Genomic DNA, 12,582 nt, shown 5'->3' on the forward strand with positions numbered 1-12,582 from the left:
CCGGGACATACATAGGGATACCAAGGTGCTTGTTTATAAAGCTATTGTCCTCCCAACCCTGCTACATGCCTGTGAGACGTGGACTGTCTACAGACGTCATATGCAACTCCTGGAATGATTCCATCAGTGCTGCCTCCGGAAAATCTTGCAAATCTCTTGGGAAGACAAGCAGACAAATGTCAGCATGCTGGAAGAAGCAAAGACCACCAGCATTGAAGTGATGGTCCTCTGCCATCAAGTCCACTGGACAGGCCACATTGTCCGGATGCCTGACCACCATCTCCCAAAGCAGTTGCTCTACTCCGAACTCAAGAATGGAAAATGGAATGTTGGTGGGCAGGAAAAGAGATTTAAATATAGGCTCAAAGTGAACCATAAAAGCTCTGGCATAGACACTGAGAACTGGGAAGCACTGGCTTTTGAGTGCTCCAACTGAAGGTCAGCTGTGATAAGCAGTGCTGTAGAATTTGAAGAGGCATGAATGGAGGGCGAAAGAGAGAAACATGCCAAGAGAAAGGCACGTCAAGCCAACCCCGACCGGGACCGTCTTCCACCTGGAAACCGATGCCCCCACTGTGGGAGAAGATGCAGATCAAGAATTGGGCTCCACAGCCATCTATGGACCCACTGCCAATACACTGATATTGGAAGACTATCCTACTCGGACAAAGAGGGATCACCTAAGTAGTAGGTAGTACTATATATACTCATGTACAAGTTGACATTGTGTTTAACTCAAGGACAAGTTTGGGGGAGGACAAAATTATAGATTTTAATTTAGCCTGTGGATAAATTGAGAAGTTCCTCGGAGAGGAGAAGCCCTGTGCACCTTGGGCCGTTAGCTTCCCTGGCCACTGCCATTCAAAGAGGTGCATTGGAGAGAGTATAAAAAGGTCAGTGCTTCTTTGAACTTCTCCCAGGATGGACTAAGCACTTGCCTTTTGTTCCTTGATTCAGAGAAAGGTATGGTTCCCTTTTCAGTAAAAGTTGACATACAGTAGCGGTATATACATTTCCCCCCCTTGTCCATTATATTTTATTTTGTACAGTTCTACCAAATGTCAATGTGTTATAGATAACAGCCTTAACAGTTGTACATATATTGCCAACATAAACATCTTACAGAAATTAAGAAAATTGTGTGCATGGTTAAAAATAATAGCATAGAATAAGTAAGTGATCGAACGGAGGGAGGGAGGGAGAAGGGGTGGGCAACATAGGTTGCTTTAACACTAAAAATTAGTTAAATGTTAATTTTTAAAGGATGTATATAAGAAAACTATGTCAACAGTCTGTTGAATGAAAGTGGAATGTATTTACATTGACCCATGGATAAGTCAATCTAGAAATTTTGGTTCAAGTTTTTAACTTAATTTTAGACTTATTCATAAATATACAACATATATTTTCTAGGGATTATCTGTAAATAAATATTTTAAATTAAAACTGAGACTGTGGTCCAAACTATAAGAACAACATAAGAAGCAAATGGTGTCCTAAATTATGGGTTTTTCTTCCCAATTTACCTAACATTCAGAATAGCTGCCATAAACTAATCAGTATTGATCCTACAAGGAATGCCATAATCTTTATCGTTTTGGTGCATAGTGCTTGGTGGGGAAGCCCTGAATAGATGAGAAGAATGTCTTGCTTAAGAGGGTTTATGCTGACTTTGGTTCTGAGGTTTTTCTGCTTCACAGCTCAGCCATTGTGCCATCTATTAGTGAACCAAACTCAGCATCAACTGGCACAGGAACCTCAATATAGACAACATTTTCAAGTCACTAAAGGGTTCTTCTAGTTAGCAGCTACAAACCAAAGCCATAATAGAATGAAGACATCCGCAAAACTCAAAACCAGAAACCACAGCAGAAAATCATCTTAAGACATAACTACTTTGGAATGGGGAAAATGGCCCATATTGCCTTTGAGCATTTTGTCACATTTCCATAGATTTCCACTCATGGTGTCCAGCTTCTATATCAGTCTTCACTTTAAAAAAATAAAATGCATGTACAGTCAGCCCTCTACATTTGTGGGTTTGATTTTTGGGGATTTAATTAATATGTTATCTCTAAGAATTTTTAGGTCCTCCATTGCAACTCTGGCCACTGGAAGTTGTGCTGGATGACCTAGCGATTCCTAGAGAGGATACTTCTCTTGACATTTGTAGGAATTATACAGTCACCTGCAGGTGGAAGTTGACCATAGAGTTATGCTGGAGAACCTAGAGAAGAGTTCTCTCAGGTAAAAAAAATAAATCAGTATTTTCTTTATTCATCTTTCCTCCCACTTTCATAACAGTAAAGTATTCCAAACCCTAGATAATATGAGAGGCGGACTACACATGTTTCCTTGCTCCAATTGCTCACATTTTGTGGTGAAAAATTCCAAGTTTTGGCATTGTAATGTGCATTTTTAAAATTTACCCTTTCATCCACCATATATGGATTTCCCATAATAGGTATATTTTTATCTATACTTTAATTGGTAGAATTGAACATAACCTTAAGGAAGGTCCAGATATCAAAATGCTACAGCATTCTGGTTCATATTTTGATACAGGGGCTATGAATTAGATTTAGTTGGATTGAATTGTATCAAAATGCTACTCCAACACAATTCTCCTCTATCTATAGAACCAACTTAATGGCCTCCTTATAGAGCTGTTATCAGATGTTGATCAACTTTTCAAGTACCAAGGGTATATGAATCAAAGTAACTTCTTAAGGCAGGGGATGAAGATTTTTTTTGGGGGGGGGTGCCTTTCAAGAACAAAATTGGGCCATTTCATGCTCAATAGCCTATCTTGTTCAATGTGAAGATCCTTCCTTTTTCTGTTTAAACATTTGTGTGCTATTATTGTGACAAAATGGAAGCAAAGGTTTTACTGTCTTCTCTTTCGCACAGCATTTGTTTGGTGCCAAGTGCACTAATCAACCTAGCAGGGCAGGGGAAATTCCCTGCATGTTGGGCTTTTCTCAGCTGGCATGCTGAACAAGCAAGTATTTTTGGATCGGAAATTTATATTAGTCATTAATCAAATTCTCTGGGATTGATTTGGAAATGAGTTATCAAAAATTATGTTATTTTTTAAGATATTGCTTGGAACAAATCTCTTCTTTCCTGACAGATCTAAATTTGACATTATGTTTGTTGATCAGTATTAAGTTGTACAAAAATGCTGTCTGTTTTTTTCCTCCAAATTATGGATATCTAATTCAAATGCACACATAGGGGGGAATTTTAAGGCTTTAAAGCTGCGATGAGTATATGAAACCATGTTTTTTCACACACTGTTCCCTGTTTCTATTCATCTTAGTACTGCTTATGCAAAATACATTTCTACTGAAAAATCATCAAGAATGTAGACACTTACACCCACAGAAAAAGAAGAGGATAATTAATGGCCTAAGATTACATTAATACACTTTCATCAGGGATGTTATTTAAATCAAACAAACTAAACACTTTCATATTAGCTAATTCCATGTTAGAATAAAATTGTGTCATACTTAGAAAGATGGAGATAATCCCTTGGGAGACAGTGACATGGCTTCTTTCTAGTGATTACTTCCAGACATCCTGTGTCTAAAGCATTACTCCCTTGATACCCTTTCTTTCTTTCTTTTGTAATATGAAGGAAGGAAAGCTTTCACTCCTACACTCCTCATGTATTAATTGTCTTTTCTGAATGAGCTAGACAGATGTTAGCTGTAAGTCACTAAATGAGAGTTCCCTTCCCTTTTTAATAGAAAGGATAGATTTATGGGGCACAAAGGTTAACAATTTGAGCTGCACTGAGGATATTTAAATGCAAAACTTTTTTTACTAGAGCTTAGCTGGTGGAAGCATTGCAAGTTCAGCAGGTTATTTACATTCAAATGTGCTACAACAGTTTTATCAGCTCAATATAATAAGCACAGCATTTTAGAGGTGGGACTCTGTGACATGACCACTTCATTTCAGCTGTTATTTTATAGTATACAACTTCTTGCCCTTACAAATGATCTGAAGTTGATTTTCACTAGCCACTATGCAAACCACGAGAGATGGCAGCCAGGAGTATTGGACACAAGAAATGCGAGAAGAAGTACTAGATACTAGAGGCCTTTCCCTGCCTTCCATGGTCTCAGTTCTTCCATTGTTATGTAATGATAACACCTTATACAAAGATTAATTGAAGCAATTCATATTTTTTATGTGTTGTCTCATAGCTGCTTGCCCACTAGTGAAGCTGACAGCATAGAGACATGGAGATAGGGAAAAGGCAGAGCTGCTCAACACCTTCTTTGCCTCAGTCTTCCCCCAAAAGAAGATTTGTATTCAAGCTGCCCAATATGAAGCTGAAGATGTAATAAGGGAAATGCAACCCAAAATAAGTAAAGTAATAGTCCAAGAATACCTGGCTACTCTAAATGAATTTAAATCTCCAGGGCCAGATGAACTACTCTTGTATCGAAGGAGTTGTTTCAGATCCATTTTCAATATTTGAATAACACATTTGAATGTAAATAACCTGCTGAGCTTGCAGAAGTCATTTCAGAAGGAGATACAAAATCAACTCAGCTGAACAAGGCTACTAAGGGAACTAGGAATCCACAAAGATAGAAGAGAAGAGACAGGACTTAGCAATGAGACATCTTAGGGGCTAAAAAGCGACTAAAAAGCAATGAGGAAATTATGAGAATTGGCTCTAACTGGCAAGAAATATGGGACATCAATCATAATGTATCAAGAAATATATTATGGGGCATTATGAAGTCAATGGCAAGATGATTATGCATAAAAGAAACCTATAATCTTAAAAGGAGACAAGAAGAAAGGGAAAAAAATTAGAAAAAAATATTGGAAAAAGAAGACAGGAATTTACCTCCAAATGAAGAATTGAACTTTTGGTGGGACTTTAGAAGAAAAGAAGACTCTGGAGAAGGGGAGCATAGGGGTGAATGTAAATGAAAGAGGGGAAAATGTATAGTATATGTCTATATAACTGTATTTTTTTCACATATAAAAATTATTACTATATATATTTAAAAAATAACCTGCTGTGCTTGCAGAAGTCATTTCAGAACCACTTGCAATAATCTTTAAGAATTCTTGGAGAACAAGAGAAGTCCCAGCAGACTGGAGGAGGGCAAATCCGTTTTTGAGGAAAAAATCCGTTTTTTCAACAAGGGAAAAAAGAGGACCCAAACAATTACTGTCCAGTCAGCCTGGCATCAATACCAAGAAAGATTCTGGAGCAGATCACTAAGGAGGTATTCTGCAATCACTTAGGAATGCTGAGGGCTGAGCATGAAGCAAGAAAGCAGCTAGAAGGTTGCTTATATCCTCCACAACTTAATTGATTTATAAAGTACTAGCTGTACCCGCCACGCGTTGCTGTGGCCAAATTTCCCTCCCCCCTTTTCCTCCTTTCTTTCTCCCTTCCCTCCCTCTTTCTTTCCTTCCTTGTCTTTTTTTCTTCCTTTCTCTGCTTTCTTCCTTCTCTACCTCTTTCTTTCCTTTCTTCCACACAGCCCTCTATCCCAGAATATCAAGGTAGAAAATCGCACAGTATCTGCTTTGAGCTAGGTTTTCTGAGTCCACACTCAGATAATGTGGGGTTTTCTGCCTTGATATTCTGGGCTAGAAGGCTGTGTGGAAGGGCTCTCTGAAAACCCAGTTTAAAGTAGATATTGTGGGTTATTGTGCCTAGATATTCTGGATATAGGGATGTGTGGAAGGGTCCTGGTGAAATCTGGTAATGTGGGGTTTTATTCAGGTGTGTGGAAGGGGCCTTAGATACAAATGCAACCAAAGAGCAAACCTAGAAAACGGATCTTGTTTGTAGGTTGAAGACTGCCTGTAATTGTACAGTGGTGTCTTTTCCTTCCCCTTCCTAAAAGGCCACAAGGGCTATAAAGTTTTCCCCACCAACATGCACCACTCTCCTGAGGCACTCTGTTGATGCTCAGGGGTGGCCTTGACCTGCCAGGATCATTCTCCTCCTCCTCCTCCTGCTGCTGCTGAAAGGATTTCAGTCATTTTATCTCTCTCTCTGTGGGGCTTAAGTGGCATGCTCGCCTTCTTGCCTCTGTGCCAAGCAGGGATCCCTTTGGCGGTGACACCAAGCCCAGAAGAGAAAGTGATGGGATGGGAAGGGAGGGAAGAGACCTCCAAAGGCCATTTAGTCCAGCCCCTTCTACCATATGGGAGAAGCACAAGCAAAGTACTCCTGACAGATGGCCATTCAGACTTTGGTTAATATTAATGATACAATAGTAGGGTAGAAAGAGACCTCCAAAGGCATTCCAGTCCAGCCCCTTCTGCCATAAGGGAGGAACACAACCAAAGCACTCCTGACAGATGGCCATTCAGATGCTGGTTAATAACAGAATTAATAATAATAATAATAATAATAATAATAATAGAATCATAAGGTAGGAAGAGACCTCCAAGGGCCATCCAGTTCAGCCTCTTCTGTTATCCCTTAGGATAAACATAATCAAACCACTCCTGACAAATGGCCAGCCTCAGCTTCATAATAATCTGTATGAGGCACATGCACACACACCTTTATGGGCCAAGGGAGTGGTCAATTTTGTGCAGCCCATGTCTCCCCAAACTCCCTCCTGCACTGTTGGAGCTGCCAGCAATGAAAACACCGCTCTGCCCTCACTGCCAGTAGCACAACAGACCCCTGCGGGGCTCCCTCCTTCCCTCCCTCTGAGCAGCGGGGCTTCTCCCCGCCTCCCTCCCTCTCTTCCCTGTTGGCTGATGCTTCTTTCAGCGATGAGGAAAAGCAAATGGGGGGCGGGGAAAGCAAGCAGCCAGAGCGAGGAGGACTGTTTAGCCGAGGTGAGAGAGAGAGACAATGGAGGAGCTCTCATGCACGCGTGCACCCTCCCCACCCCTGTGCGCATGCTCTGTGTGTTGTTCTCTCCTTTTTTAGAATGTTTTAGTTCTTTTTGGTGGTTTATTTTAATTTTTATGATTGTTGGTCATACCTTGCGATATGAGAAGTTTGGAGGCCAAATTTGATGTCAGTCATATTTAACAAATCATTTTTTCCTCCTAAACTGAAACCATATTGAAATACCTTCAGAGGCCACCTTGTCACTCATGATCCTCTCCAAGACACCACGTGGAAGTTTTTCAAAAGCTTCATTGGTAGGCGCAAAAAGTGTGTAATGCCCAGGTTTTTCAAGAACATTCATCACATCTGACGTATAGGCAGCTGCCTAAGATCAAAGAAAGAATTGAAATGAAAAGCATATGACAAAATGTTTGGTAATACACTGCAATTATTACATTAAAAAAATAAACAAACAAAGATTTAAAATGATGAAAAATGTTCAACCACTGCAAATCTGCAATTTGTATTAGGCTGGGTAAACATTACTGATAATGCAAACATTAGAAAATTTGCATTTGGTAAATTAAAATAATAAGAAGTGGTGATGTTGGACTTTGCACCTTATCATAAGCAAAATGTTATGAATCATTTTTAAGACACCAATTTTGCTTCCAGAAGAGTAACATACGTGTCAAATGATGACATCAAATATCAGAAGCATTTTTGGTCTTTTGGTTTTGCTTCATTTCTCTTTATAGGCTACTGATTTAAAGTACATAAAGTACTGACATCAGTAGGGGTACTTGACTCTTTTTATTCGACTTACAAAATGAAGAATGCTCTCCAACCTCCCTCCCAGAACTCACATCAGAACAACTGTTAGGCAATAGTTGATTTTTTTGTTAATTTGGGCAAAATTTCCCAAAAATGGGCTAAATTTCCAATTGCCAATTAACAGAAAAGAGAGAGAGAAGAGGAACATGAGGAGGCAAAAGAAGGGTGGAAGGAGGGCAAAAGGGAATAAACAATAAGCGGGGAAAAAAAATCAGACCAGAAAAGAACAAAGGTAAAAGCAAATGGGCGTCACAAGTCAAACAGCATAGAGGAAAATAAAAGGGTGAAATAACAGTCACAAGAAGAAGCCGAGGCGCTACCGGCAGTAGCAGAAGGGAGGGGAGGAAGGGAAAGAGGGAAGAAGAATTGGAGATGACAAAGTAAGAAGAGAGATGAAGGAGTGTGAGAGACAAGGTAGAGGCACAGAAAGTAATAAACTAGCGTAATTAACCTAAAGAGGACTCATACCAGCTAAATACCAAACCCACAAAAACCCAGTCAAAAGAAAGAAGGAAATAGGAAATCTAGTAAGCAAAAACGCAGCTTTCCATAGAAGATTTTACCAAACAAGTAACATTAGGAACAACATAAAAGGGAAAGGCACAAAGGAAAATCCGGAAAGAAAAACTGACAAAAGGGAAAGGATCATACAAGGGCAATAATAAACGCATAACACATACGATATAGGCAATTTAGACAATAATTAGCTATTCCACTTGCCATTTATAATAATACAAAAACAGTACATAGCATGGATAGAGAATTATAAATTATACTGTGAGACAGCAGAGGAAAAGGCAAATACATATATATATATACACATAAAAATAACAATAACATATATATATAAATAATAATAATAATATAGAAGAACAAAAAACAAAAAAGAAATCTATAACAATAATAACAAGAAAATAAAATAAAAATAATAACAATAATAACAATAATTAAAAACTATAATAATAACAGAAGTAATAAATAATAAATAATAAATAATAAATAAATTAAGTTATTTTCTTTCTATAATTAAATAAATAAAAATAATAAAGTAAACAATATAGTGAAAATTAATATATTAAGATACAATAAAGTAAAATAAAATAAAAATAAATACACAATTCATAAAATAAAATAATATAATATTATAACAATACAGTAATAAAATAATACATAAATTATACAGTACATAAGAGAACAAATTAAAATAATAATAATAAAACAACAATAATAATTATAAAAACAATAAAAAATAATATAATAAAAATATATAAAAATAAAAAATAAAGTAAACAAGCAAGTAAACAAATAAAAGATGGCAAATATGAAATCCAAAGGAGACAGAGAGAAAGATAGAGAAAAGGAAGAGAGAAAATTAAATGTAGCAACATCCAGGAGAGGATCTACACAAGAAGAACCGGCATCAAAAGAACCCTCACTGAGAGATGTGATGAAAGAACTACAGAAACTATCAGAAAAAAAGATACCCTAAAAGAACAACAAGAAAAGCTAATGGAAAATCAGGATAAACTCCAAGAACAGCAGCAGACGGTGAAAAAAGAAATCTCAGAAGAATTGGCCGAACTGAAAAGGGAGATGAAAAAATACATTGCAGACCTTCAGAAAGAAATGAAAGAACTTAAACAGGGAAATCAACAGATAGTAACAGTGTAGGAACAGCAAAAACTCAGGATAGATAAGATGACAGAAAAAAGTGACAGACTGGAGAAACAAGAAAAATTTGAACAGAACTATATGGAATTTCAACTGAGATATAGAAATGTAATGGAGGAAGCAAGTGAGAACATAAGACAAACCATAATCCGAATCACAGCAAAATTGATGGAATGCGAGGAAAGCCATATTGAAGATTTAATGGACCGGGTATATAGGATCTCGACAAACTATGCAAGATGTAACAAAACGGAAAGAGACGTAATAGCTCATTTCACAAAGAAGACTACACAAGATGAAATATTGAAACAGAATAATAAAATACCAGTATACCATAAATGAAAAAAGGTAGCCATACTGAAAGAAATACCATCAACAGCCCTAACAAAAAGAAGAAAATATTTCTTCCTAACAGAAGAACTGAAAAAAAGAGACATAAGATTTAGGTGGGAGAAAAATGAAGGTATTATGGTAACATTCATAGGAGAACGATATTGGCTGACATCAGAGGAGAAAGCTAAAGATTTTTATGATATGCTGATGAAAAGTAAAGAAGAGAATCCAACCCCAGACCTAGGAAATCCAAACAAACGGGCTAGGACAAATTCACCAACCTCATCAATTAAATGGGAAAAACCTAAGGACCAAGTCAAACAAAACATAGACAAACTGGAAGAGGAAAAGGAAGAGAAGGTAGAAGAAGAACTAGAAGATGGAGTGGAGGCTTAAATGTTTTTCAACAACGTTAACGGACTAAATTCGCCCAATAAAAGGAGAAGGATCTTCGATCAAATTAGGAAAGGGAATTACGACATAATTGCACTTCAAGAGACACATATATCATAGAAACACAGTGCACATCTATCACAAAAATATCTAGGAAAGGAATTTCACTCATCTGCGACTGAAAAAAAAGGAGTAGTGATCTACGTAAAGGAAAATCTACCAGCAAAAATGGCATTTAAGGACTCAGAAGGTAGGATACTAGGTGTAACAATAGAGAGAGGAGATGAAAAACTGTTAATCTGCACCATTTATGCTCCAAACAGACCAAAAGGAAAATTTATAAAAAAAATATTAAAAGAATCATTGTCAGAACAAGAATTAATATTGTTGGGAGACTTCAACGGCGTTATGGACAGCAAAATAGACCGAACTATCAAAATGAACAAAAAAAGACAAAATGACCAAGGAAGATTACTGGATAGTTTCCTCAAAATACAGGAGGACTTTGGATTGCAAGACACATGGAGAATCCATCATAATTTAGAACGGGACTATACGTTTCACTCAAGCAGACATAATACATGGTCCAGGATCAACATCATCTGGACAACAAAAGCACTAACAGCCAAGGTCGACAAAATAAAAATACTACCTAGAAGAGATACAGACCATTGTCCTTTAGAATTGCTTATAAACCAAAAACTCAAACTAGGGAAATGGAGACTAAACGAAACCCTACTAAGATCTGAAGAAGAGATAGATAGGAACAAGAACATCTTGAAAGAATACTTCACACTGAACAACACTCATGAAATGAAGAAGACCACAATTTGGGATGCAAGCAAAGCCATGACGAGTGGGAATTTTTACAGCAAAATGCTAGAAAGAAGAAACTGAAGAAGAAGCAACTGAGCAACATCCAACAGGAAATCAAAAAAATTGAGAAAGAGTACAAAAGATCCCCAAATAATAACAAACATAAACGTAACTTAGAAATACTAAATAAACAAAGACGATACATAGAGGCAGAACAAACAGCCAAGGAACTTAAATTCATGAAACAATATAATTTCCAAAATGCCAACAAACCAGGCAAATGGTTATCAAGAAGGATAAGAAAAAAGAAACAAGCACAATTTATCACACAAATTAAAGAAGACGATAAGATATACACAAAAGATGCCGACATTCAAAATCAGTTCTATAAATACTATAGAGGGCTATATATATATCAATATATATAAACCCATTTTCCTAATTCCAACAGACCTCACTACCTCTGAGGATGCTTGCCATAGATGCAGGCGAAACGTCAGGAGAAAAATTGCCTCCAGAACATGGCCATATAGCCCGAAAAAACCCACAAGAACCTAGGTACAGAATTGATTTTTTGCAAGGACGTCAACTACTGAAGGAGCTAAGCATAATAAAGAAACAAGACAGAGACTGAAAGGATGAGGAGGAGAACGGTGAAAGGAAGAACACCAGAGAAAAAAGGAGAATTGGAGGAAATAATGGTAAAGGGAGAGGAAAAAATATACATACTACTCGGCTGTACATAAAGTTTATACAAGAATAGATTATATTTTTGTTTCTAAAAACATGTTAAGTAAATTGTTAAATGCTGATACTGGAATTATCAAGATTTCAGATCATGCCCTGGTGTCAATTGAGATTGTCTTGAAATGTGATTATGATAAAATGAGGAGGTGGAGATTGAATACAAAAATTTTGAACAATAGAGAGATTGTGGATAGAGTGAAATCAAAATGGCAAGAAATTTGGGGATTTAATGAAAGTATCAAAAGGAGTGCTATGGGACACAATGAAAGCGGTTGTGAGAGGGTTATGCATAAAAGAGACAATTAATCTCAAAAAAAGGCAAGAAGAAAGGAAAAGGAATCTAGGAAAAGAATTAGAGGAGCTTGAAAAAGAATATTCAATAAAGAGAGATATACACATTTTTAAAAGAGGAATTTGATAAAATGGAAACAGATGAAGTACACAAAAATTTAATATATTTAAGGAGGGAATTTTTTGAATTTAGTGATAGGAATTCAAAGATGTTAGCCAAATCCACTCCAAAAAAAAAAAAAAGAAAGAAAAGAAAATGGAAGGTATAATGTTTTTGGATCATTTTTTTTATGATGAGACTATAATGAATGGTTATTGTAATAATTGTTATTAATTATGTAATGTGTTAGGTTATTAACTGTTTTTTATACTGTAGCATTGAATTTTTTGCTGTTCTTATTTGTTGTGAACCGCTGTGAGTCGCCTTCGGGCTGAGAACAGCGGTATATAAGTAAGGTAAATAAATAAATAAATAAATAAATAAGAAGAATGATAAAAGATAAAACTGGTAAAATATGTAGATCTATGAAAGAAAAATTGAAGGTCTTTGAAGAGTTTTACAATGAACTATACCAAACAAAAGCTAGCTCCATGGAAACAATTAGGAAATATGTGGAGGAAAATTGGGAGAGTAGGTTGGAAGAGAAAGACCAAAG

The 12,582-nt window shown here is 36.7% G+C and overlaps 1 protein-coding gene across 9 annotated transcripts in view; it reads right to left on the bottom strand.

The window, feature by feature from the left end:
* The window catches only part of POSTN (periostin), a 91,068-nt gene that overhangs the window by 51,267 nt on the left and 27,219 nt on the right, over window positions 1-12,582 (bottom strand). For all 9 annotated transcript variants that reach the window (XM_060763451.2, XM_060763448.2, XM_060763450.2 and 6 more), the window contains exon 7: window positions 7,085-7,226. In XM_060763451.2, the coding sequence (XP_060619434.2) occupies window positions 7,085-7,226 (142 nt within the window). The remainder of the gene's footprint in view (window positions 1-7,084; window positions 7,227-12,582) is intronic.

Source organism: Anolis sagrei, chromosome 2, assembly GCF_037176765.1.
Source record: "Anolis sagrei isolate rAnoSag1 chromosome 2, rAnoSag1.mat, whole genome shotgun sequence".
NCBI lineage: Eukaryota > Metazoa > Chordata > Lepidosauria > Squamata > Dactyloidae > Anolis > Anolis sagrei.